The 27,376-nt window shown below is 40.8% G+C and overlaps 1 protein-coding gene across 1 annotated transcript in view; it reads right to left on the reverse strand.

The window, feature by feature from the left end:
* The window catches only part of APOOL (apolipoprotein O like), a 73,871-nt gene extending 58,167 nt beyond the window's left edge, over positions 1–15,704 (reverse strand). Inside the window, exon 1 of the mRNA XM_037512222.2 lies at positions 15,642–15,704. Coding sequence (XP_037368119.1) covers positions 15,642–15,656 — 15 coding nt within the window. The 5' untranslated portion in view covers positions 15,657–15,704. The remainder of the gene's footprint in view (positions 1–15,641) is intronic.
* Positions 15,705–27,376: the final 11,672 nt, after the last annotated feature.

Below are 27,376 nucleotides of genomic sequence, written 5' to 3' on the forward strand. Positions count from 1 at the left end.
CCTCATACACATTTTAAGTCATCTCTAGATTAGTTATAATACCTAATACACTGCAAATTATATATAAATAGTATATAATGTATTATTTGGAGAATAATGACAAGAAAAGTCTGCACATGCTCATATGCAGAACCCATGGCTATGGAAGGTTAACTGTATATGGAGGGTTAACTGTATATACACAAATACTACTGATAAGTCAAAAAAGAGTTCTAAAAAAGGTTCAAATAATCCATAGAAAGGCAAGAAGAAATATAGAAAGGACAAACAGTACAAACAGAATAAAATGGCAGACTTGAGCCCTAACATAACTACATTAGATGCCAGTTATCTAAATACACTAATTGAAAGACATACTGACATGTTTAAAAACACCACCCAACTATATAGGCCACCTAAAGTAAATTAATTTCAAAGAGACTTATACAGGCAGGTTAAAAATGAAAAGATGGAAATAAATATATCAAACAAACAGTAATCAAAAGAAAGCAGGAGTTAACTATATGATCAGATAAAGTTGAGTTCAGAACACAGGAAATTACCAGTGTCAGAGAAGTTTATAAAATAAGAGGATTGTGGTAGACTGAACAATGTACCTCCATCCAAAGATTTCAATGTCTGAAGCCCCAAAAGCTATGATATGTTCCCGTAAATGGAAAAAGGAAATTTACAGATTTGAATAAACTATATATTTGGGTATGAAGAGATTATCATGTATCATCAGGGTAGTCCCAACGTAATCATGCCTGTCCTTATAAGGAGCCTGAGGAGAGATCTGACTATAGAAGAGGAGTATCAAAATAATGAGCATGTATTTTTGGGCATTTGGGTTGTTTCCAAAGCTTAGCTATTGTAAATAGTGCTGCTATAAACACAGGGATGCAGTGCTCTTTGGAATTACTGTTTCTGTGTCCTTTGGGTAAATACCTAGGAGTGGAATTGCTGGATCACATGGAAGCTCTATGTTTAGTAGGCCCAGAAATCTCTATACAGCTCTTCAAAGTGGTTGGACCAGTCTTCAGTCCCACCAGCAGTGCAGGAGAGTTCCTTTTTCTCCACAAGCTCGCCAACATTTGTTGTTGCTAGTTTTTTTAATATGTGTCATTCTCATTGGTGTATGATGGTATCTCATTGTAGTTTTGATTTGCATTTCCCTGATTACAAGTGATGTTGAACATTTTTTCATATTCCTGTTGGCCATTTGCATTTCCTCTTTGGAGAAGTTTATTTTGAGCTCTTCTGCCCATTTTTTGACTGGATTATTTTCTTTGTTGTTGTTGAGTCTCATCAGCTCTCTGTAGATTTTTGTGATCAGTCCTTTATCATTAGTGCTGTGTGCAAAAATTTTTTGCCAGTTGGTGGGGTTTCTCTTTGTTTTTGTTATTGTCTCTTTTGCTGTGCAGAATCTCTTTAATTTGATGTAGCCCCAGCTGTTTATCTTTGCCTTAAAACTAAACATAATTACCATATTATGCGTGGTACTTTGTATGGGCATTTACTCCAGTGAAATCAAAACTGATATCTACACAAAATCCAATGCACAATTACTCATAGGAACTTTATTTGTAAGAGCCCCAAACTGGAAACTTGCATTTGATTTCTGACTGGCAGTTTGAACAGCCTGGTTAAACCTCTCCCTCTGAGAAGCATCTATTAAACTAGTCAAATCAGCAAATTCCCTAGATATGTACCAAAGGGTTTACAGCAAATTGATACACTTTTATTCAACAAATTTTTTAGAATTTGTTAAGAAAAGTGGAAAGCAGTTGCTTTCAAGTACCAGGGCCCATACCCATCCACCCACAGTGCTGTGTTATAGAAAAGCTATTCCATAAAACTCTCCAGCTCTTTGTTAACTGTCATCCACACCAACTCCTTAAAAGAGGAAAATATATGTGTTGATTCCCTATTCCCAGTTCCTTTTCCACAGAGAGGATCCAGGAAGGTACCTGGTGAAAATTCTAGTGCCCTATATCCCTCACATTTCTGTAGTGCTTAAGAGTTATTTTGTAACTCACAACATCTGATTGGAATCTTCACATTCCCCAAGTTGGTGGTATAAATAAACTGTTCCAAGTGCATTTGGCAAGAGTTCTACCAAGGATAGAATCAGAACAATCATCAAAGACTAGCAACACCTTAACACTGCTGAAGGGACAGACCTTATTGGAGCAGACAACAAGGTGATTTATTAATCACTGTAGAACTATCACCTAGCAACCAGTGGAAACTAGCAGCTCTGTATAATGGAAAGAAACAGAATTTAATTGAAGTGGTCAAGGAAAGAGACCAAGACAGCCCTGCTCAAAGGACAGTCATCCCCAGAAGTACAGTGTACAGGGAACATACTCAAGGCTGCAAAGTCTGAGTAAAGTTTGGAGAGAAACACACTGCACTTCTAGTCCTTGGCTGAATATAAGACAAACTCTTAAACTTTCTCAACTTTGAAAACAGTTTACAAACCACAAACAGGCCCAATAGTAAAAGGTGAAAATCTTGCTATTAAGTTACTTAGCCAGTGACTAACCACTGGTTAATATACGGGCAATCTATAGTAATTTGGGCTTAAAGATAAACAGGAAAACTATCTGGACAGGAATATCTGAGACAGTACAACTGGGGGAAATATATATCACATAGTCCAGAAAAGTAACTAAACAAATAAACAAGAGAACAAACAAGCAACAACAATAATAAGTTCTAGGAAGGGGGGGCATCAGAAACCAGAGTTGCTACATTACCTAAATATTAGGTGCAGTTTACAACAAACAAAATTATAAAACACACACCCAAAAATAGATGACTGGGTCAAGAAGAGGTGGTACATATACACCATGGAATATTGCTCAGCATTCAAAAATATAAACACATGCAATTTGCAGCAACATGGATGGCACTGGAAGGGATCATGCTCAGCGAAATAAGCCAGAAAGAAAAAGAAAAATACCGGATGGTCTCACTCATAGCAGGAATCTAGAAAACTTAAATAAGGGACCAGGAAAATGAATAACTATAAGAAAGTGAAAATGAAAATCAACAAACAACTATGAACTAGAGACACTTTATGGGCGGTGGGGGCAGGGAGGGGAGGGATTGGGGTCAAAATAAGGGGGTTGCAATTGTATGGGGAATATAAAAATAAAATTTATTAAAAAATATTAAAATTTTTAGTTAAGATTTAAAAAAAAAAAAAGAAACAGCAAAATGTGACCCATACAAAGGGAGGAGGGGAGGGGAAAGGGAATAGTAACTTTGAGTGTGAACCCAGAGGATGGAAAGATTTCAAAGCAACAATTCTATATATTTTTCCTATAAATCACAATGTTGCACATACCAGATACAAAAATGAATAATCATAGAACTACTAAGAAGACCTAAAATTATAAAACTGGTGTTAATCTTTGTGATTCTGAATTAGGCAATGAGTTCTTACATATGATAACTAAAACCATAAGTTAAAAAAAGAAATTCAATTTCATCAAAATTTAAAACTTTTGTGCTTCAAAGGAGACAAGAAAGTGAAATGACAAGTCACAGAAAAGGAAAAAATATCTATCACACATTTATCTGATAAAGGTCTAATACCCAGAGTATATGTTTAAGCTCTTAAAACTCAATAAAAAGGCAAATGAACAAATTTTTTAAAAATGGGTCAAGAATGTGAATATACATTTCTTAAAAAAAATACACAAAGAGGGGCCTCCCTGGTGGTGCAAGGAGTTAAGTCTCAGCACTATGAAGCTATCCGAAGCCACTGCAGCACGAGTTCAAACCCCAGCCAGGTCGCTAACCCACATGGCACGGCAGACCTCTCCTGTCTCGCCTGCTGCTCCCCTTAGCAGCACATTTCAGTCAATCCACCTGTTCTGTTCCCGACTCTGTCTCTAGTGAATCCTCTTACCCCCTGGCCTGTTGGTAGAATGTGGAGAAATTAGTACCTTCATACACTGCTGGTGGGAATGTAGATTCAGTCACTTTGAAAACATTCTGAAGTTCCTCAAAAAGGTAAGCATTCCTATATGACTCAGCAATTTCATCCCAGATCTCTAACCAAAAGAAATGAAAACATCCCTACACAAACAGCCAGCAGCATTATAAATAATATTCAAGAAATGGAAACAACACTAATGTCCATCAACTGTCAAATGTATAAAATGTGATGTAGCCACACAATGGAATAATGCTCATCAGTGAAAATTAAGACCCTTTTCCCAAGAAGACATACAGATGGCCAACTATCACATGAAAAAAAAAAAAAAAAAACTCATCATCACTTGTCATCAGTGACATGCAAATCAAAATCACAATGAGGTACCACTTCATTCCTGTGAGACAGGCTTTTATCAAAAACATCAGTAATAATAAGTGTGTGTGTGGCGGGGGTGGAGAATAGGGAATTCTTGTTACATTATTGGTGGGAATGTAGAAACAGGTCCAGCCCTTATGGAACACAGTGTGGAGGTTTGGAGATTTTCAAAATATTAAAAATAGATCTCCTTAAGATCCAGCAATCAAACTCCTAGATATCTAACCTAAGGACACAAAAGTACTAATTTAAAGGAATATATGCACGCCTATCTTCATTGCAGCACTATTTACAATAGCCCTGTTATGGAAACAATCAAATGCAGAATGAAAGAAGAGTGGATTGAGAAAATGTAGGTACTCAGCTATAAGAAAAGATGAAATCTTGTCATTTGTGACAAGATGGCTGAAACTGGAGAGGGTCACATTAAGCAAAAAAAAAAAAAAAAAAAAAAAAGGGCCTCCCCGGTGGCGCAGCGGTTGAGCGCTGGGTTGCGAAGCTGCCCGCAGCCTCTGTGGCGCCGGTTCGATCCCCGGCTGCTCCCCGGCCACCGGAGGAGGGTCCCACATGGCGGGCAGACCTCTCCTGCCGCCCGCTGCCCCCCTCAGCAGTGTACTTCGGTCCTTCTGCCTGCTCTGCTCCCCGCTCTGGCTCTGGTGAATTCTCTCGCCCTCCCGTGCTTCTGACTGTACCCAGTGCTTGTATAAATAAATAAATAAATCCTTAAAAAAAAAAACAAACAAATAAATAAATAAAGGGCACCAAACCAATATTTAAAAAAAAAAAAAAAAAAAAAGTCAGGAGAAAAAGAAATATCAGATCATTTCACTCATGTGTGGAATACAGAGAAACTAAACATAGCGAAAGAAAATCAAATCTAAAACTGACTGGACATACCTGATTGTAGAATTGAAGCTTACAGAGCAGGTGGGCAGCATAGAGAGGGGACCCGATAGACGATGGTGGAGGTATTTTGGTGGTGGATGTGGTGTTGTAACATACATAAGACATGTGAACCTATATCCCCAAATCATATACAATGTTGTAAATTACTGTTACCTCAATAAAAGTTTTATTACAAAAAGAGGGAAATAATTGATTCATTTTTTAATCACCAAATTTCATTCTCACTCTTCCACTATAGGTAGCTATTTTAATGTGTTTAATGATTATCTTTTCCAGTTTTTACAAAATGTACATTGTGGTACAGTATATATTTTTAATATATATCTCATTTTTTCTTATTTTTCCATAAAGTTATTACTTTATTTTCTATAAAGCATATCCTTTCATCCATGTTCCTTTGTGCACATTTAAGCCATTTCTTCTATATGTTATATGGTACTATATGATGTGTATCTATACTTTATCTATCTACCGTCAATGGTGGATACCTAGAGTGCCTCCAACTTGCTACCACCATATTTCACTGCAATGAATATCCTTGCAGAAGTACCCTCATGAACTCGTATATCTTTGTGATGTACACTCAGGGACAAATTGAACTTGCAGGTCTCAGGGTATATGTATATAGCTTCATTTCTCAAAATATCAGATTGTTTGCCTTAATCGCTGTAGCTGTCAATACTCCCACTGGTAGTATATGGGGGTGCTTACATTCCAATATCCCTACCAACACTCAGACTCAGCACTGCATTTTTTCCCCTAGCTTAATAAAGTGTTATATCATTGTTTTAAGTTGTGCTTCTCTAATTTTAAACATCTTTTCACTGTTCATGGGCTTGTTAGTTTTAGTGTTTCTCTTCTATATACCTCCTGTTCATATCTTGTTGATCTTTATATCTCCAATATATATCCCCATCTCCTGCATATAGGTGATATTAAAATGTTTTAATGAATATATGAAAAAATGAAGATCTGTTAACAGTTTGCATGTGAGTAAAATTTTATGATTCCAAGTTCATCTTAACTTCAGTCTTAAATGAGTAATATGAGCAGAAAAATCAAACTTAGTAAAGATGAAGAAATTTTGAACATGTTGATTGAATCTGATGCACCTAAATATATCAACCAGGAATTTGGAAATATGAAAAAGTGATGTGAACTATGAAGCCACTCTAAGGAGAGAATGTGGTAATAGCAGTTACTGATATGACATGCCCCAGTTGAGTTTCAGAATGACTGAGAAAAAAAAGATCCATTAACTATGTAGATGCCTTGGTTAAGAATACTAATATCAGGCCTCCCTGGTGATGCAGGGGTTAAAGACAGCGCTATTGTGCCTCCTGGTGGCACTATGAAGCAATCCGCAGCCTCTGCAGCACAAGTTTGCACAAGTTTGATCCCCAGCAGGCCGGCCAGGGAGCAACCCACATGGCGCAGCAGACCTCTCCTGACTTGCCCGCTGCTCCCCTCAGCAGGGTACTTCAGTTATTCTGCCTGTTCTGCTCCCCACTCTGTCTCTGGTGAATCCTCTCAAGTCCCACATCTCTGGCCTGTACCCCAGCTCTTGTATGCATAAATAAATAAATATTTTCTTTAAAAAAAAAAAAAAAGACAGCACTATCAAGCTATGGCCAGTGTAGGGTAAGTGTAGGGTAAGGTAAAAAGTATTAGGTTTTTCTGTCCTCCCGCCAATAGGATAGATGAGGGAACCCTATGGTCCTGAATGCATGCCTGATGGCGGGCACCTCAAGTGGGTACACCTGGGCTGAGAGACTGAGTTTATAAGGGTGGCGTCACGGGGACGCCAGCAGAAGCCGAGAGACAGAACCACTAGAGAGAACGCCAGAGAGCCCAGAAAGAGTGAAGGCCTACCAGTCTCCCGGCCCCCCAGCACCCTTGCCTGCTGTGTACCTGGTAAATCCCAATAAAGCCTGCAAAAGCCACTGAGGGCTCCAGATCTCACTCCTTCACCCCATCTGTGTAGAATCATAGAAAATCTGCACTGTGGCCCATCCTGCCCCTACATTTAGTGTAAGTTGGCAAGAAGATCCATGCAAATGGGTATGGAGCCCTCTGAAGACCTCTGGAGGGCCTCTGGAGCAGACAGAGAGCCTGTGACAATGCTGGAGGCATCATGGCGGCACAGGAGGTGGACAAGTTCCGGGAGCTACAGGACGAGACCTCTCCTGGAGGAGACGGCCCGAGAGTACCAGCCAACGACCCCCGAGGCAGCAAGAATTGTCGAGGAAGAAAGGACCACGATTCGGAGCTCTCCAGTGTGGACAAAGGGAAAAGCCATTGAACTTGGACTAATGGACTAACAATCCCGCCAGAAGGCAGAGGACCTTGGCAAGTTTGATATGTTTTAGGGACCCTGGGGGTGGATGGTATCGTTTAAAATCAAGGCATGGCCAATGGGCCTTGGTATAAGAGGCCACTGTTGGCTGAGGAAGGAAGCGCTCACCAAGTCTCTGTAGCCAGGCAGAGAAAAAGCCAACCGAGAAAGCAAAAGCTGGTATAAAGGTTGAGAAGCCCTCAATGGATGTTAAGCAGCCTAAGTATGCTGAAGGCCAGTGAATCTCTTAAAATCACCTGTGGGTGATGCCCTGCTCACGGTTGAGTGAGGGTGAGGAGCTGAGGAACCTGTCCTTGGGGGATGGGTGGGGAACCTGGCTTGTGGTGGAGCCCAAAGTCAAAGAGGGGACTCAAGAGAGACCACATGTGGAGCTTGTATCCACGGATCCCTGACCCATGTGCTTGTGCAAAGGGTTGGCCTGAGTGCAGGAGTCTGCGTGTCGCATTGTGGCTATAAAAGCCGAGTGTTGGAGTGACCACAGAAAGAAAACCCTGATGATTGGGCGATTACCCCCAAAGAGTAGAGAATCCCCAATCCAGGAGTGAGTGCATCCTGGGGGTGGATGCGGTATGTGGCTGAGACCACAGCCGGAGAAGGTCAGGAAGACTGACGGCTCCTGGCATGTGACGGCAGATGCGTGAGTGGTTCCCCTTCCTTGTATGAACAGTGCCTTCGGGAGCAGATGTGGTGGATCATCTGCTGGTGCCAATTATTGTCTTTTGCCACTAGGTTGGTGCCCTGCCTAGACTTATTTGTGTTCTGTTGTATTTTGTTATATTGTTTTACTGTGATGTATACTGTTTTACTTTTGTGGGCCATGGCTGCAGTGTTCATATTGCCAAGAGAAACGTATATGACTTGTTTAGACTGTCTGGCAGAAAACCCTGAGGGGGTGGATTGTAGGGTAAGGTAAAAAGAATCAGGCTTTTCTGCCCTCCCGCCATTAGGATAGATGAGGGAACCCTGTGGTCCTGAATGCATGCCTGATGGTGGGCACCTCAAGTGGGTACACCTGGGCTGAGAGACTGAGTTTATAAGGGCGGCGTCACGGGGACATCAGCAGAAGCCGAGAGACAGAGAACCATGAGAGAGAAGCAGAGAGAACGCCAGAGAACACAGGAGAACCCAAAAAGAGTGAACACTCGCTGGGGGGCCGGAAGGCCCCAGCACCCTTGCCTGCTGTGCACCTGGTAAATCCCAATAAAAGCCTGCAAAAGCCACCGAGGGCTCCAGGACTCTCTCCTTTACCCAGTCTGCATAGAATCATAGAAAACCTGCACTGTGGCCCATCCTGTCCCTACAGTAAGTGAAAATGTATCAAGCTTTTCTGCCCTCCTGCCATTAGGATTGATGATGTATCCCTGCGGTCCTGAATGCATGTCTGATGGTGGGCACCTGGAATAGGGTGTGGGCATAGGTAGATTGGATTCACCTGGGCTAAGACTGGGATTATAACGGCAGCATCACGGGGACACCAGCAGAAGCAGAGAGAACGAGAGTGAAAGGAGCGAAAGAGAAGCAGAGACCACCAGAGAATGCCAGAGAACCCAGAAAGAGTGAAGACTTGCTGGAGGCCTACCAGCCTCCCGGCCCCCTGGCACCCTTGCCTGCTGTGTACCCAGTAAAATCCCAATAAAAGCCTGCAAAAGCCACTGAGAGCTCCAGGACTCCTCCTTCACCCATCTGCTCGGATCACAGAGATCCTGCATTGTGCCCATTCCTGCCACAACAGCCAGCCACTGCAACACAAGTTCGATCCCCCTGCTGGCCAGCGTGTCCCTCGCTCCCAAGCACCTTTTGCATTAACACGATCCAGGCCACAGGTGATGGCCACAGAAGCTAGTGGCACCAAAAACATCATTAATTCAGCCCCCCTCTCCCCACCTCCACCAACTCTCTCTGTAGCCTCAATTCTATAGTCATATTTCCAGGATTTAATTTGGTTTAGTTTTGTCTGTTACTTTGTTTTGTTTCTCTGTATTCCACAGGTAGGGTAAATGGAATAAATCAGGCTTTTTCTGCCACTAGCCTCTATGGCTATCACCTGTGGCCTTTATTAATGCAGAAGACTCTTAGGAGCATGGGCTCAGGGCATGTGTGTTTGATTGTGGACACCTGGAGGATGAGTGAGGGCCTGTGTAAATGTGCACACCTGAGCCTAGAGGCCAGAGATATAAGGGTGGTGTCACTCAAAGACAGACTACAACTACTAGAGGAGCGGGGCATGAAGACAGAAGGGGCAAGACCACAAGACGATGAGAGAGAACGCCAGAGAGAGCCCAGGGAAAGAGCATAGAGATTTGTGGGGAGCTGGGAGGCTTGGTTAACTGTCTCAAAGCCCAGCCCAGCCCAGCCCCTGCCTGCCTCAGCCTCACTGCCTGGTGTTCCTGTATACCTGGTTCCCTGAGAGAGCCTTAAAGCCTGAAAAATTATCCATCTGCCCAAATCCATAGTGAATCTGCCCTATGCCTGCTTGCACAACACACGAGTGAAATCATTCTGTATTTTCTTTCTCCTGATTTATTTTACTTAGCAGAAATTAGCTTTTAGTAGCAACTCTAAGAAAGATTCTACCATATTCTCAACAACTTTATTGCTTACTTTTGGAAACTATGCAAATACAAATTGTACCAGACAGACCATGAACCCCCAGTATCCATCTATTACCTTTGCCCCTCCTACTGAGCCTCAGAGCATCTGACAATTATATTGATTTATTCTATGATTCCTAACATAGGTTATTATGCTTTGAATTATGTGACTTAACACACTGGCCAACATTAACTGGACCTGAGTCAAAGATAGCCAACTAGATGTTGACTAATAAAGAGGTCTGAGTGCAAATTCTGTCTGTAGGGTAAAGAAAATATCAGGCTTTTCTGCCCTTCCGCCATCAGGATAGATGATGGATCCTTGTCCTGAATGCATGCCTGATGGCGGGCACCTGGAATAGGGTGTGGGCATAGGTAGATGGGATTCAGCTGAGCTAAGATTGTGCTTTTTTTTTAAGGGCGGCGTCACGGGGACAGCAGCAGCAGCAGCAGCAGCCGCCGAGAAGCAGCAGAACGAACGCCAGAGAGTCCAGATAGAGTGAAGACTTGCTGGGGGCTGGGAGGCTGGCAGGCCTCCCAGCCAGCACCCCTGCCTGCCATATGCCTGGTGAACCCCCAATAAAAGACCTGCAAAACTACTGAGGACTCTGACTCCTCTTTTACCCGGTCTGCATGGGATCAGAGAACCTGCACTGTGCCCAGTCCTGCCCCTACACTGTCCAAGAGGGGACATCTGTAGACATTAGTGACTAGTCAACCCAATCAAATCCTCTTAGTATGAAAAATGATATAAAACACAAAGTAGTAAGTAGAGTTTAGTCATGAGAATGGTGACTGCTATAGTATTCTGAATAATTCTTCTTGAGGATTATTCTTGTTTAACTGGTAATAGTTTCCAAAGCTTTATTCTTAACCTAAGTATGCTTATATTAAACCACTACTTAAGGTAATTTGAATATACCTCTGTTCTTCATAATTAGAAAAATCCTAACATTCTGTTCTTCATAATCTGTAGAAAAGTCACTCTCCCCCCCTACATTATTGGTTCTCAAACACAGCAACACATCAGTCACCTGGTGGCTTTTAAAACACTAAAACGTTCCATCTGGGGTGGACCTGAGGCATCAGTACTTAAACTCACCAGATAATTCCAATCCAGTGTTTAGGAAACACTGACTTAAGTGACCCTGATGTGCAACAATTTTAGGGAACCTTAGATGCATAACAAGCAATCTTTTATTTCCATATTTAGTGAAGTTCATAGAACACCTAACAACAGTTTCTAAGAGTGACATCACAGGAATTAGTTGAGCTGTATGAGTGTAGAAAGGGACAATGCACCGATCACTTTGTTTTTGTTGCATAAAGTAACATCCTGGAACCCACCATAGCAAGCATTAAATAGGCTAAGGGTTTCAAAGCATAACTTTCAAAGTTACATTGAAAATAAAGGTAATCAACAAAGCTGAGAGGAAACTGAAAAACTGATTTTGTAGAGATAATCACCAGTCTTTCCAAATACAAACTTTACTTTGTTAGGTTCCAACTATTTTTTGGCATTAGTTACATGAAACAAAATAGTGGAAATAAACAAGGACTAAGGCTGACATACCATATAACTAGTATAATCAAAGATTTCGAAAGCTTAAAGTCCATGATGCCCATATTCCTTCCCATCCCCGTCATCCTTGGCATAGTGCTGTCTGTTTTTTCTTCAATGACTAAACTTTTTGCTATTCCTCAAACTCTAAAAACCTTTCCATTTTATCTAGTCTCCCTTTTCCTTGCTGAAATGAAACATGAAATCACCTGAGTTCACTGTTTTTCTTGTTACCCACAAGTGAGGTGAGTGTGTATTCTTCCTGATTCCCAATGCTGCTACTAAGCCATTAATTCTTTCTTAAGTAAAAATCTCTGCTCTCAAGAACAACTGGAACATTCATGAATTGGTATATAAATTGGTATATTTTGGAAAATTATTTGGCAGTTTCTGCCAAAGCTACATCCTGTTATGAACTGGCCACCCCATTCCTAGGTATATACTCAAAAGAAATGTGCTCTTATGTGTGCCCAAAGAATGTTCTTAGGAACACGGTTTATAATAATAGCTAAAAACTGAAAATAATTCAAATGACTATCAACAGTAGAATGGATAAATCATTTATAATATATTCACCCACTAGAATATTATATAGCAATAAGAATGAACTAGTGTTCCATGCATAATGGGCGAAAGAAGCCATACACAGCAAAATAAATACTACATATTTCCATTTATATGAAGTTCAAAAAGAGGCAAAATTCCTCTATAATGGAGGATAACTATGCAGGGGAACAAAAGGGAAGGTTTCTGGTAATGTTCTTTTTGGGAAGTAGTGCAGATTGAACAAGCATGTGAGGTCTCCTGACATTTTTTAATGAAAAGGTATTTTCAGGGAATGTTTTACCTTCCACCCCAAGATTTCTTTCCTTCCTTGTACCACAAAACTTCTCCGAAGTGCAAAATACAGCTCTCTATCAGAAAAGCAAGGAGTAGTGGAATGATCACAGACTCCAGAGTCAAACACATGTTTGAACCTGGCTTTTCCACTTAGCAGCTGTATAACCTGATAGCACTTTTTTTTTTAATTGATGTGTGACACATAACACTATACTAGTTTAATGTGTATAACATGATTTGATATTTATATGTATTGTGAAATGATCACCACCCTATGTCATTAATATTCATCACCATACATAGCAAACACTTTCTAAGCCTCAGATTTTTCATTTATATAGTGGGATACGACCCATTTCTTAGGGCAATCTAAAGGATTAAACAAATATATAAAGCAGATAGCCAAAGCAGGCACTAAATGAATGCCAGTTTCCTACCCTTTATTCTTTCCTTAAACCCTTACAATCTAGATTCTACCAGTCTACCTATATCTCTTATCTCACCTCAGTTCTTATTAGCACTAACTTCGGGCAATTTACTTGACTTCTCTAAACCTTAGTTTTTCATCGGTAAAACAAGATCATAAACCGCGTACTACAAAGAGGTTCTGTGACGTCTCTATCTTGGACTATTTCACCCCAAGATCATAATACCTAATGTAAAGTTGTCTTGAGAATTAAGTGAAAAAACATATGCAAAGTACCTTGGCATGGCCCCTGGACTGCGGTAAGCACTTAATAAATGGTGAGCTGCTAGTGGCCAAATCAACACATTTGATTTGTCTTCTTCTCATTAACAACACACTATTTTGGTTTGCTTTACCATTGACCATGCCATCTGTCTCTGTACCTCCTTCAGGAAGTTTTCCTTGAATCTCTTCAACCAGTTATGAGCTCAGATCACTGTGTATTTTTCTTTTAATTTTTTAACTTTTTAAAAAAGATTTATTTATTTATTTATACAAGCACTGGGTACAGTCAGAAGCGCGGGAGGTTGAGAGAATTCACCAGAGCCAGAGCGGAGAGCAGAACAGGCAGACTGACAAAGTACACTGCTGAGGGGAGCAGCAGGTGGCAGGAGAGGTCTGCGTGCCATGTGGGACCCTCGCCCAGCGGCCGGGGATTGAACTGGCGCTGCAGAGGCTGCAGGCAGCTTCGCAACCCAGCGCTCAACTGATGCACCACCAGGGAGGCCCACTGTGTATTTTTTCTTAAGGGACCTCCCTTGCTTTGAATCACATAAGTTTGTGTTATATGTTGTATCTCCACAATTTACTTTATTCTCTTTTATCTTCATTGTCTAGCACTTATTTGTTCATGTAGAACTTGAGTACATAAGTCATACCTGAACTAGGTATTAAGGATGCAAAAATTACTGTTATAATTACTGTCCTCACATAATTTATAGTTTAGGAAGATAGAACAAATAGTCTACTATTTGCATGTGATAAGGGCTATGGTAAAGTATGCCCAGAGCCCTCTGGAGCACTAAGAAAAATTATTTACATTAGACTGGGAGGTTAAGGACACACTCTTGGAAAAGGCACTTTGTGCTTAACTAATGGGGAGGCAGCACACTGTTAAATAAATGAAGTATAAGTGAAATACTGTTAAATAAATGAAGTATAAGTGAAAACGAACTAAATGAGGTTGGTAAAGGGCACTCAGGCCCTCAGACAAAGAGCAGGAGGAAAGGCTTGGAGTGCGGATGTTAAGAGGGTTCACGAGAGAAAGGAGATGAAGCTGGAAAGTCAGGCAGGGCCAGGTATTGTAAACAAAGGAGTCTGACCTGACTCCAGAGGGCTGATGAAGTACCAATAAAATTTTTCAAGTAGGGGAGGGGCATAATCAGATTTGCATTTTAGAAGTACTCAGGCTGGGCCTCCCCGGTGGCGCAGCGGTTGAGCGCTGGGTTGCGAAGCTGCCCGCGGCCTCTGCGGCGCCGGTTCGATCCCCGGCTGCTCCCCGGCCACCGGAGGAGGGTCCCACATGGCGCGCAGACCTCTCCTGCCGCCCGCTGCTCCCCTCAGCAGTGTACTTCGGTCCTTCTGCCTGCTCTGCTCCCCGCTCTGGCTCTGGTGAATTCTCTCACCCTCCCGCGCTTCTGACTGTACCCAGTGCTTGTATAAACAAAACAAACAAAAACAAAACCAGCAAAACAAATAAATAAAGCATGCCTCTATAAAAAAAAAAAAAGTACTCAGGCTGCCTGAGGAAATTGAACCAAGCTACAGTGAGTCCAGTTAGAAGGATGTTGTAATAATCCAGATATTACGAGAGCCAGAATTGCAGGAATGAAGTGAGGCTGAGAAATCAAGACACATACTGAGTCAACTTAAATACTGGCTGAACTGAATTAATCATATTTGTATCTATGCAAGCCTGGCAGAGCATTTTACACTCAAAACCCACTACATATGTGACGACTACGGTTACTGAAACATACTTAGGGAACTGTAGTTAACAGCCAGCTGAGTCACTTCCGGCACACAGATTCCTAAGTAAAGGCACATTTTCTCATTATAGAACTAAAAAACAAAAAAACAAAAAACACATAAAAACCGAACCCTCAAGTTTGTTATTCAAACCCAGAGTCAAAACAAAATCGCGTACTACAAAAAGGTTCTGTGACGTCTCTATCTTGGACTGTTTCACCCCAAATAACGTTTGGAAAAAGTACTTTAAAAGGTCACGAGGCCCCGCCCTGCACACTCAGACAAATGCCCAGGATTCTTTTCTCTGTTTCACCTTTAGACCCAAACGTGAGCTGCAGCTCGTCCCCTGATCAGCATTCTCATCCAGCCCTTTCCCAGTTTTTACTGTGTGGCGGTATAAAACTGTCAACAGCAGGCGATTAAGGAAACAGTTTCCCAGACTGAGGAAACTCGAAAGTGGAGAGGCAGGTGTCTGGAGACTTTAAATGTTAAAGATTCCCCGACCTTGCCAATTCTCTCACAACCCCCAACTCCACCCTGCCCCTCGCTGTGGCGGTCCCTTCTAAAGTTGCAAGAATCACTTCAATAGTTACTAGAATGCTGTCTGTCCCCCGAAAACTAAGCAAGTTTTTTTTTTTTCCACTTACCCTAACGGCCGCCATCTCTGTGACCCTCTCCGCCCCAAATTTTCATATGGAAAGCACAGAGGGACAAAACAGTTCAACTAGGCTCCACTCGTCACAACCCCGCCTAGTTACGTCTTTTATCTGCCAACTCCCGCCCATTCTCCACCCACTTAGAGCCGCTTTAGGAACTTGCTGCTGTTAGCCAGCTGCCTTCCAAAGAAGAGGTTCATCCGTAAGTCACTCTTTTTTTTTTTCAGGTTATTATAATAAAGTGAAAATCAAAATCAACAAGCAGTTATAAACCAGAGACATTCTGCAGGGGTGGGGAGAAGGAAGTAGGATCAAAACAGAAGAGGGAAGAGCATAAGGGACTATGGTGATGGTGCACGGGTGAATTGGTGCTGGGAATTCTATGGGGACTATAACTGAGATGAGAAAGCACACATTGTAAAAAAATGAAGAACGATGTAAAAAATAAAATTATTACTCTCTCTTGTCCCTAATAGTCTTTCAGAATTTTCTCCATCGTCCCTTTGAGAGCCATTTTTCTGGGCGCGTCATTTTCGTTTGTTTCAGTTTTGTCTAGCTAAGGACTTGAAACCCAAATTCAGCTGCCTTGACAAATAGCTAGTTACATTACATTATGAAGAGAACACACATTACTTCTGTGATACCCGAGCAAGTTCATACATTCAAAACCTATGTCACTAAGTGCCTCCTGTATGCCAGGGACTTGTTCAGGTTACATGGTACCATTCAGACAAATATTACAAGTGCCAAAAGCTACGAAGGAAAACAAAACATTATGGGAGTGGAGTGAGAGTTTACTGATTTAGATAGGTTAGGAAAAGTTTTTTTGATAGGTGGCATTTGAGAAAAATCCCAAAATAATTTAGGGACTTTGCATGCAGAAGAAATGGCAATATAAATAGTCAGTGTAGCTGGAGTGAGAAGATCAGAGAGTGGAATAAGGCACTGTGTAGGAGCATTTATGTCACCATAGGGAGGAACTTCGGATTTGATTCTAAATAAGAAGGAAAGTAATTGGAGGGTTTTGAGCAAAGATGTAGAGGATTTAAGTTATATTTTAGAAGGATAATTGAGCTTTAAGGCTATTCATGTGGTGGATAGATGTAACACTCTAATAAAAGCAAGATTTCCACTAGGTCGCCAGTGAAAGGTTATAAAGAAAAAAGATGTTCATAGTCAGCCAAATAACACACCCAATGTTAATTCATTTATTCGGTCAGCAAGTATGTAAGTGAACACTGTATACCAGGAATCAGTGATGTACCTAGTATATTTGACAAGTGGAGTAGATAATTTTAAGTACTTTTTTACTGAAGCAATACAGCATTATAACATACAGGTTTCAGTTGTGCATCATTATAAATCAACACCTATATATACTCTATTAAGTTCATCACTAATGGTTCAATTCTATTGCTTCACCATGAAATTGACCCATTTTACCAATTTACCCACTCTACTTCCTCCTTCCTTTGTGTAACCACCAATTTGTTTTTACAATCTAAAAGTTTATTATTTGTTTTATTTAGTTCATTTATTTATTTTCTCTATATACCAAGGATGAGTGAAATTATACCTTGTTTGTATTTCTTCATCTGACTTATTTCACTAAGGATAATATCCTCTAAGTCCATCCGTGTTTTTGCAAATGGCAGCTTACATTTTAATTATTTTTGTTAATTATTATTAATATTATTTTTTGGGAGGGTTAAATTGTTACTTCTCCATTGTGCACATGTTCCATTCACCCTCCATGAAACCATCACCCAACAAATACCAATCTACTTCCCTGTCTCACACCCTTTTCTTTCCTCTTTGTTCCCTTTGGTAACCAGCATATTTTTTCACTAAATAGAAGATTTTTCTTTTTTTTTAGGTAATGTTTTACATGGTTGTTAGTGTTTTAAAATAGAATTCCCCACCCCCTTCAGGTATAGTTGCCATCACACTCCCATCACCAAGGTACCCATAGTCCACCACCATAGTCCATTGTGCTCCCTCACCATTTTGTTTTCTAACCTCTTCTTTCCCCTCCAACTCTATACACCTCAGTTCTGTATTCATTTTTCAAGGGTTAATTTTTTTTTTGCCAGTCAAATTAATCTTTAATTGAGGTAAAGCTGACATATTTAACATTGGTTATAAGCAAGGTGTATAACATAATGATTCAAATTTGTATGTATTGTAAAATAATCACCAGAATTAGTCTAGTTAGCATCCATCACCATACATAGCTACAGTTTTTTTTTCTTGTGATAAGAGCTTTTAAGATGTACATTCTTAACAGCTTTAAAATATGCACTACAATATTACTACAGTTACCATGCTCAACATTATATCCCTGTGACTTACTTACAAATTAATCTTTTTTAATACCATTTTCTTCATATTACTCTCTGTTAATAGATCTGCAATAGCGTCCCTCTATTTATTAGAAATGATTTTAGGTGCATTATAGCTTCACAAAAAAGACTTCTCTACCTATTCATTTTCCCCTTTGACATACATTACTTATTCAGGTTAACATAGGTTTTGTTGGGTGGGGGTGAATTGTTGCTAGAATTTTCTTTCTTTTTTATTGGTGACATCAAGGGTTAATTTTTAAGCTTATATTTATCTGACCCTTTGTTCAGTTACTCTAAATTCCACATGTGACAACATCCAATATTTATCTTTCTCCTTATGACTTATTTCACTTAGCATAACCCCTTCTTGCTACATGAATGTTGCCTCAAATGGCATAAGTTTATCATTTTTGACTGCAAAGTAATATATCACAGCTTCTTCATCCACTCATCTTTATCTGGGTACTTAGGTTGTTTCCATAGCTTGCCGACTTTAAATAGTGCTGCTATAAACATGGGAGAACAGGTTTCCTTTTTAATTAGTGTTTTGGTATTCCTTGGGTAGACACCTAAGAGTGGAATTACTGAGTCATGCAGTAGATCCATTTTTAATCTTTTGAGAAACATCTGTTCTGTTCTCCATAGGGGCTGCACCAGCCTACATTCCCACCAATGGTGCAGGAGGGATTCCTTTCCCCCGCATCCTTGCCAGCACTTGGTGCTTCTGATATTTTCAATATGGACCATTCTCACAGGCATGAGGTGGTATCTCACTGTGGTCTAAGTTACATTTCCCTGACTATAAGTTATGTTGAACATTTTTTTTCATGTGCTTGTGGCCATCTTTATGTTTTTTGTTTTGTTTTTTTTTTTTTTGAGAAGTGTCTATTTAGCTCTTCTGCCCATTTTTGATTGGATTATTTGTTTTCTCTTTGTTGAGTTGTGGAGAGATCAATATCTCTTTGTGGATATTGATAGCAGTCATCAGTCTCTTGTCAGATGTATGGCGTGCAAATGTAGTCTCCCATTTTGTTTTTTGTTTGCCATTGTGTTTTGGTTATGCTTCCTTTATTCTGCAGGGAATTTTTTGTTTTATATAGTCCCTATTTTCAATAATTTCTTTTGTTTTCCGGGCTGTTGGAGACAAATCCACAAAGACATCATTGAAGCTTATGTAGGTAAGTGTTTTGCCTATGTTTTCTTCTATGTATTTTATGGTTTCAGGTCTCTTACCTATAAGTAATTTATCCATTTTGAATTGATTTTTGTGTATGGTGTGAAACAGTGGTTGAGTTTCATTATTTTGCATGAGATTGTCCAGTTTTCCCAGGAACATTTAGTGAAGAGGCTTTCCTTATTCTAGTCTATATTCATAGCTCCTTTGTTGTAGATTAATTTTTCATATAGGTGTAGGTTTATTTATAGGCTGTCAATTCTGTTCCATTAGTCTGTCAGTTTTTGTTCTCATACCATGCTGTTTCAGTTATCATGGCTTTATAATATAGTTTGATGTCTACAAGTGTGATACCATCATTTATCCTCATTTTGTAAGGATTCCTTTCACTATTCAGGGTCCTTTGTTGTTTCATATCAATTTCATTAATGTTTGTCTTATTTCCTGCAAATGGCCAACAGGCATATGAAAAAACGTTCAACATCCCTTATAATCAGGGAAATGCAAATCAAAACCACATTGAGATACCACCTTATACCAGTAAGAAAGGCACATATCAAAAAAGCTAGCAACAACAAATTTTGGCGAGGATGTGGTGAAAAAGGAACTCTCCTACAATGCTGGTGGGAATGCAAACTGATCCAACCACTATGGAAAGCTGTCTGGAGGTTCCTCAGTCTACTAAAAAACAGAGGTACCATATGACCCGGCAATTCCACTCCTAGGGATCTACCCAAAGGACACAAAAACATTGATTCAAAAGAACACCTGTACATCTATGTTTATTGCAGCACTATTTATAATAGCTAACACCTGAAAACAACCCAAATGCCCCCAAATAGATGACTGGATCAAGAAGATGTGGTATATATACACAGTGGAATACTATTCAGCAATCAAAAAAGATAAACTCATGCCATTTGCAGCAACATGGATGGAGCTAGAAGGAATTATGCTCAGAGAAATAAGTGAGAAGGAAAAAGAAAAATATCGGATGGTTTCATTTATAGCAGGAATATAGGGGAACCAAATAAGACATCAGGGGAATAATTACAATACAAAACACAACAAAACAAAAACAGACAATTATAAATCAGAGACATCCTGCAGGGGAGGAGGAGGAGAGGGGTAGAGGGAGGGAGGGAGGAGCACAGGGGACTGTGGTGATGGTGCACGGGTGCACTGGTGAAGGAAATTCTATGGGGACTACACCTGAGTCGGGGGGGAGAAGCAAATATTTTTTTCAAATGAACAATGATGTAAAAAATAAATTAAAAAATTAAAAAAAAATATTTGTCTTATTTCCTTTAATGGTGTAATTGATATTTTTATTGGGATTGCATTGAATCTATACCTAATTGGGTAGGATGGATATTTTGACAATGTTGACTCTTCCACTGCATGAGCAAAGAATATCCTTCCATTAGTTTGTGTCTTTTATTTCTTTTAACAATGTGTTCTTTGTGTAAGGCTTCGACCTCCTTTGTTAAATTTACTCCTAGGTATTTAATTTGTGTGTGTGTGTGTGTGTGTGTGTGTGTGTGTGTATGATTGTAAATGAGATCTTCTTCTTAATATCCTCCTGGCCGGGCCTCCCCTGGTGGCTGCAGCTTCACAGCGTTGGTTCGATCCTGGCCAGCCGGCAAGAATCCCACATGGTGCGGCAGACCTCTCCTGTCTCACCTGCTGCTCCCCTCAGCAGTGTATTTCAGCCAGTCTGCCTGTTCTGTTCCCTGCTCTGTCTCTGGCGAATCCTCTCACCCTCCCCCACATCTGGCCTGTACCTGGTTCTTATATGCATGAATAAATAAATCTTTAAAAAAATTTTTCCTCCTGTCCTAGCTCATTGTTTGCATATAGGAAAGCAGCTGATTTTTGTGTATTGACTTTATAACCTACCACTTTAGTAAACTAACTCATTATTTCTATTAGTTTTTCATTGGAATCTTTAGGAATTTCTATGTATATTTTTCATGTCAATAGCTTTATTTCTTCTTTCCCAATTTGAATTCCTTGTATATCCTTCTCTTTCTTAATTGCTCTAGCTAGGACTTCCAATAATATGTTGAATAGAAGTGGTGAGAGTAGACAACATTATCTTGTTCCAGATCTTAGATGAGAAGCTTTCATTATTTCACCATTGAGAATGATGTTAGCTGTGGATTTGTTGTACATGGCTATTATTATGCTGAGATATGTTCTCTTTGTACCCAGTTTTTTGGGGGTTTTCATCATAAATGTATATTGAATCATATCAAATGCTTTCTTGGAATCTAATGATATAATCATATTGTTTTTATCTGTTGATGTGGTGAATTATGTTGGTTGATTTTTAGATGTTGAGACACTTGTGTCTCTGGTGTGAATCCCACTTGGTCATGGTGTATATTCTTTTCAATGCATAGTTGGACTCTGTTTGCTAAGGCTTTATTGTGGGTTTTTCATCTGTTTTCATCAGGTACATTGACTTGTAACTTTCTTTTTAGTGTTGTCTTTGCTTTTGATATTATAATAATGCTTGCCTCATGTAATGTATTTGGAAATATTCTTTCTTTTTCAATATTTTTGAAGAGCTTGTGCAAGAGAGATATTAGTTCATCTTTGAAGATTTCTTAGAACTTACTTATGAAGCCATCTGGTCCTGGATTTTTGTTTTTGGGCAAGTTTTGATTACTGTTTCAATTTCTTTGTGGTGACTCCAGACCTGTTTCAGGTATCTGGTAGAACTGAAAGTAAGTCCGGTGAGGGACCAAGTCTCTGGGACCTCACCTCACCCAGGAGTGGTGGCCTTTCCCATTTTTGATAGAAATAAGGATACAAAGAAAACAGCACTTGTACTTAACTTCAGTATCAGGAGGACAGAAAGAGATACCAAACATCATAGAGGTCTTTTCTACTCTACTAATTATAGTTTACAAGAGAAGATGCAACAGGGAACTTCTTAGATGTGCTTTCTTCTTTCCCTTTGCATGTAGTATTGGTAACAAGAGCATTAAAAATACTGCCCACAAATCATTGCTTAACAATTACCTGCAAATTATTACTTATCTCTCCATCCCTTGTAACTTTTTTTTTAATTTAAATTTTATTTTTATATTCCACATACAGTTACAGCCCCCTTATTTTGAGCCCAATCCCTCCTTTCCTCGTCCCCCAACCCCCCATAGAGCATCTCTGGTTCATAGTTGTTTGTTGATTTTGATATTTTCTTTCTTATAGTTATTCTTTTTCCTGGTCCCTTATTTAAGTTTTCTAGATTCCCGCTATGAGTGAAACTATCCGGTATTTTTCTTTTTCTTTCTGGCTTATTTCGCTGAGCATGATCCCTTCCAGCTCCATCCATGTTGCTGCAAATTGCATGTGCTTATCTTTTTTGAATGCTGAGTAATATTCCATGGTATATGATCCAGCAATTCCACTCCTAGGTATTTACCCAAAGGACACAGAAACATCAATTCCAAGAAGCACCTCCAACCCTATGTTTATAGCAGCACTATTTACAATAGCTAAGCTTTGGAAACAACCCCAATACCCAAAAATAGATGACTGGATCAAGAAGATGTGGTAACTTTTTTGTTTTAACCAATAGTCCAGTGTTACAAAGTAAAACAGTTGCTGTACCACAGACTTGACAGACCCAGTTGGTGCACATGGAACTTAAGAAGAACACTGAACTTACTCTGACCTTATTTTTGTTATAAAACTAAGATCTTCCCCTCTGGGAGGTATTTGTTCTCCATTTTCTGAACATTTGACACATGAAGAGGTATGCTCTCCTATTACAACTGCTCCAGGTTGCTCCAAAACTCTTCCCTTCCCCCATCTAGAAAGAATAATGTCATCCCTTATGTTAGGCTTCTTGTGGCCTATATGAGTGAGAGGATGTCATCCTTATTTCAATCTTGAGTAGGAACTCATGTACCAATTACTGCCTGCTGGTAACAAATATATTCTGATTTTTAAATTTTCAGGCCACATCTATAGTTTTTGATCCTATGTTCATTGCAGCACTATTTACATAGGCCAATTTACAAAAATAACCTAAGTCCCCTAGGATAGATTAGTGGATTAAGATGTGGTATATATACAGAACAAAATACTGCTCAGCTGTTAAAGGAGATGAAATCTTACCATTTGTAGCAACATGAATGGGACTTAAGGGGGTTATGCTAAGTGAATAAGGCAGGAGAAAGATAAATACTGGGCGGTTTCATGCATATGTGGAATACAGGACAAAACAAAGGGTCAGACAAAATCAAATTAAAACAAACCCTAGAAGTATCATTGTAGAATTGAGGCTACCAGAGTGGGAGGGGAATGGTGGAGAGCAAAGTATGGAGAGGGGAGTCAATGGTTTATGGTGAAGAAACAAACTGTGCTTGCTTTTCAGCCTTGGATTTGTACCAGGGACTTGGGGAACATGGAAGGAGACACTTAAACGAGACAGAGACATGGGTGAGAGACCCATGGGGAGGTTGATAATGGCAGCCTTTATCTTGATTTGTATTTTGACTTGCCTGGCCCCTGCTGGGTTACTCACCAGAAGGTGCCTTAGACTTGTGGCAGGCTTTTGGGCCTTAGTGGCCCTGCTTTGGGTCAGCACTGTTTGGCTGGACATTTACCCATGAGGGGATGGGTAACATTGGGCGCTTCATGGGGAAACTATTTTAACTATATACTTTTTCTTCTCTCTATTGCATACTAATTGTATTAAAGTTCTTTTCCATTTAAGGTATTTCACATTAGAGTATATTTTGATGTGGTGGATGGCAGAAACAATTTAGAGCGTGTAGGTTTGGGGGTCCCAGAGTCACTGTCCTTCTGCCCAATACCACACCAAAATTGAGCATGGTAGAGCTAGAAGGATCAATTTATGCAAATAATAGTGAATGGTATCAAAATGCTAATCTAGGAAAAGTTGTCATTGGAATACCAATGAAACACCAAATAAGGTTTTGCTATATTAATGAAAGAACTTGTGCTTGAATACATAGAGTTCACATACTGTTTTATTCACAAGGAATTGTTGGTAATAAAAATTATGCCTCTGAATTCTGAATCAGCACTGAAGGAAACATTGAAAATTTTAAAAATGATCAAACTGCAACCATTTATTACATGTATTTTGAATGAGCTATTCAAAAAAATAATGCATACACAACTATATTGCCACACATTTCGATGATAATTATCCAGTTTTTTTAAAAATGAAAGGTAAGACTGTAACCAGAAGACTGGAGTTCGAGTCACCTGTTACCACCTAATGCCAATAGAAACAGGAATTGAATCTTTAAGGTGCTCTTCAATCCGACAGTGGAAGATGGGGAGTTAACACCCTAAAGAAAGCATTCCATTCCATTTCATTTCATTTCCAGCTGGGTTTTTTAGTGACTTGAACAGACAGTTTAGGAGTAAGCAGGCCTTCACTGCTGCCGAGAGACTGTGATGTCCAGCCCCCGGAGCTCCTAGGCCTGGACACCTGGCCTCACTCTCATCCTACTGTGCTGAGTCTGGTCCTCAGATAGCACTGGCTCCCTACACTCTGTCAGATGAGTTCTTGGGCTGGAAAATGAACTCAGAGTGAACAGGCCATAAACGATGTGTCTGCAGATTTCCTAAAATACCATGTGTAGTGTCTTACCTGATCTCCTCCCCCTCCTTAGCCCTATCAGGACCTTTTCTTGATTCACCAATAATGCCTATAAACAGACCATTTCCATAGTTTAAGTGTTCTCAGAGGTGGCTAGCCATGAGCAAATGGGGTGGCCAGCCACGAGGAGGTGGTCCCCAGGGGCCAGTCTCCTCACCCGGTAGGCACCTCCTCAGGACTGGCCAGAAGTATAGATAAATCACCTTGGCAGTTGAAATGGGCCCTGTACAAAATAGAAGGGACCTTGGACAGATACAGTGTTCTCAAGGTAGCGGGAGCTATGGGGTTGGTGTTTCTCAGAACTCTCTGAGAGTCTATGTGGAAATAGGAACCCAAGGTCTGGAAGTGACAGAGGGATGCACAGGCCCTGCAAGAATGTGAAGTGACTGGAGGAAGAGATAGAGGGATACCTACCTGCTGTTCCAAAGATGCCAGCGTCCTCCTCCAGAGAGGAAGGTGATGCTGGCCCCTTGCTCCAAGCTTGCCCAGTGGTGGTAGACCAACCTGCCACTCCAGAGACCTCAGATTCCATTTCTGGAGGGAAGAGGAGGCTGGCCCCATGTTCCAGGCACACCTAGTGGTGAAAGAGAAGATGGAGCACTAGCAGCCCATGGCCCCGGGGGATCAGGCAGCTGGGCCACCACAGATGGTGGGGTTCACCACATATTGCCCATACACACAAGCAGAACTAGTAATCTTGGGTAAACAGTTCAGTCAGAAACCAGGAGAACTCTTGGCAGCTTGGCTGCTGTGTTTATGGGACCTGGGAGTGGATGGAATTATTTACATGGCACAGGAGATGGATAAACTGGCTTCAGAGACACTGTACCCATTACTGAGACAGAAGCTGCAGAACAGATGGTGGTATAGCCAGGGCGATCACTCTCTGTTGGAATGGTAAATGGCTGCTGTGTGAACAGTATGGGCTGATGTGGGAGATGTGCCAGAAACCATGAATAAATGGCCAACTTACACTGAGCTTGTGTAGGTACTTCAGGAACTGGGAATATGGCAGTCTATGTTTAATGTAAACATTCATGGCCGTGACAATGAGCATATTACTGCTGGGATGAGGGATTTGGTATTGCAGAATGCCACTTTGTCCTCATTTTGGGTCCCTTAAGGCGATTCTGGCACCCTATGAGGGATGCCAAATAAATGACATCACCACAATGGTAGCCAGTTAGGGTTAAATTGAGAGCCTGCGCAATCAGAAGGGAATATGGGTAGCAACTGAAAACGATGGCCAAAAAAGGCAAGTAAGCCTTTTAAAAACACCTCATACCCAAATGTGGGTGGATCTATTGAGATCAGGTATAAATTTCATCAAAATAGATGCATGGCCTAATGCATACTTGTTAGTTATGGAGACAACTGCGAGAGGACCAGCAGTTCACTCCCACGAGGAGACAGGCTTCAGTGAAGGGGAAAGCTGGGGACTCCAGGACCCAGGCACATGCTCTGTACTTGGAGTACAATTTGCTGCCAACCTCAGTCCAGAGGGTGGCCCTGTTCACTTTTGAATAGGATGAGGGCCGAGGGACCCATCCATAGGGGACGGGCGGGGGCTGGAGGCTATATGTGGAGCTGCTATCCACTAGTCTCCAACCATTGTGCAAAGGATTTTGGCCTTAGTAGATACAGGGGAGAATGTACTCTGTTTTATGTGAACTCAGAGAAGTTTCAGGGGTCTTCTTGTTACAGTGATGGCTATGGAGACCAGAGTATCAAAGTGACAGCAGTGAGAATACCCCTGGGAACTGGGCAATTACCCGCAAAGGAGTATAAAGTATAGGTGTCACCAATCCCAGAGTACATCCTGGGGGAGGATGTTCTATGTGGCTTGTGGCTTGTGGCTGGAGACCACAGCAGGAGAGTTTTGATTTAGGGTACATGAGGTGAAGGCAGTGTTGCATGGACATGCTAAGCATCTGCCCAGAAAACTGTCAGTCCCTAGGAAAGATACCAGTACTAAACAGCATCAGTTGCCAGGTGGCCATGGAGAGGTTATAGGCCACAGTAGCTGAGTTGGGGAAAGTGGGTATTGTGCATGCTGCCCATAACCCTATATAATTCGCCCATGTGGCCGGTAAAGAAACCTGATGGCTCTTGCCATATGACGGAAGATTACCGTGGGTTGAATAAAGTGGTTCCCCCCTCGCATGCAGCAATACCTTCAGCTCAGCAAACTTGCAGTCAGTGTGAGCTGTAGAACAATCCAGAACAGGTGCATATCCAGCACCGATTTAGCCAGGAAAATCAGAATAATCACCTGAACTATGAAGTCAGTTGCTTCCATTGGTCAGTCTTTTTTTCCTGCTATCAGGCACACTGCCATGATGAACATCTTTCACAGACATGGCTTGACATTGAGGCCACACTTTGTCCCTAGGAAAAACTTCTATCAAAGCTTCATTATGCATTTCAATAGACTTTACTTTCAGTTGTAACATTGCCTGGAGCAAAGATGACCACCATGCCAGGTTTGAGAATACCAGCCTCAATTCAGATATAGTGCCAATTCCACCAATTTTGTAGATGTCCTAGAGGCACAGGC

Source organism: Talpa occidentalis, unplaced genomic scaffold (assembly GCF_014898055.3).
Source record: "Talpa occidentalis isolate TD23 unplaced genomic scaffold, MPIMG_talOcc4v2.1 talOcc4.15, whole genome shotgun sequence".
Classification (NCBI taxonomy): domain Eukaryota; kingdom Metazoa; phylum Chordata; class Mammalia; order Eulipotyphla; family Talpidae; genus Talpa; species Talpa occidentalis.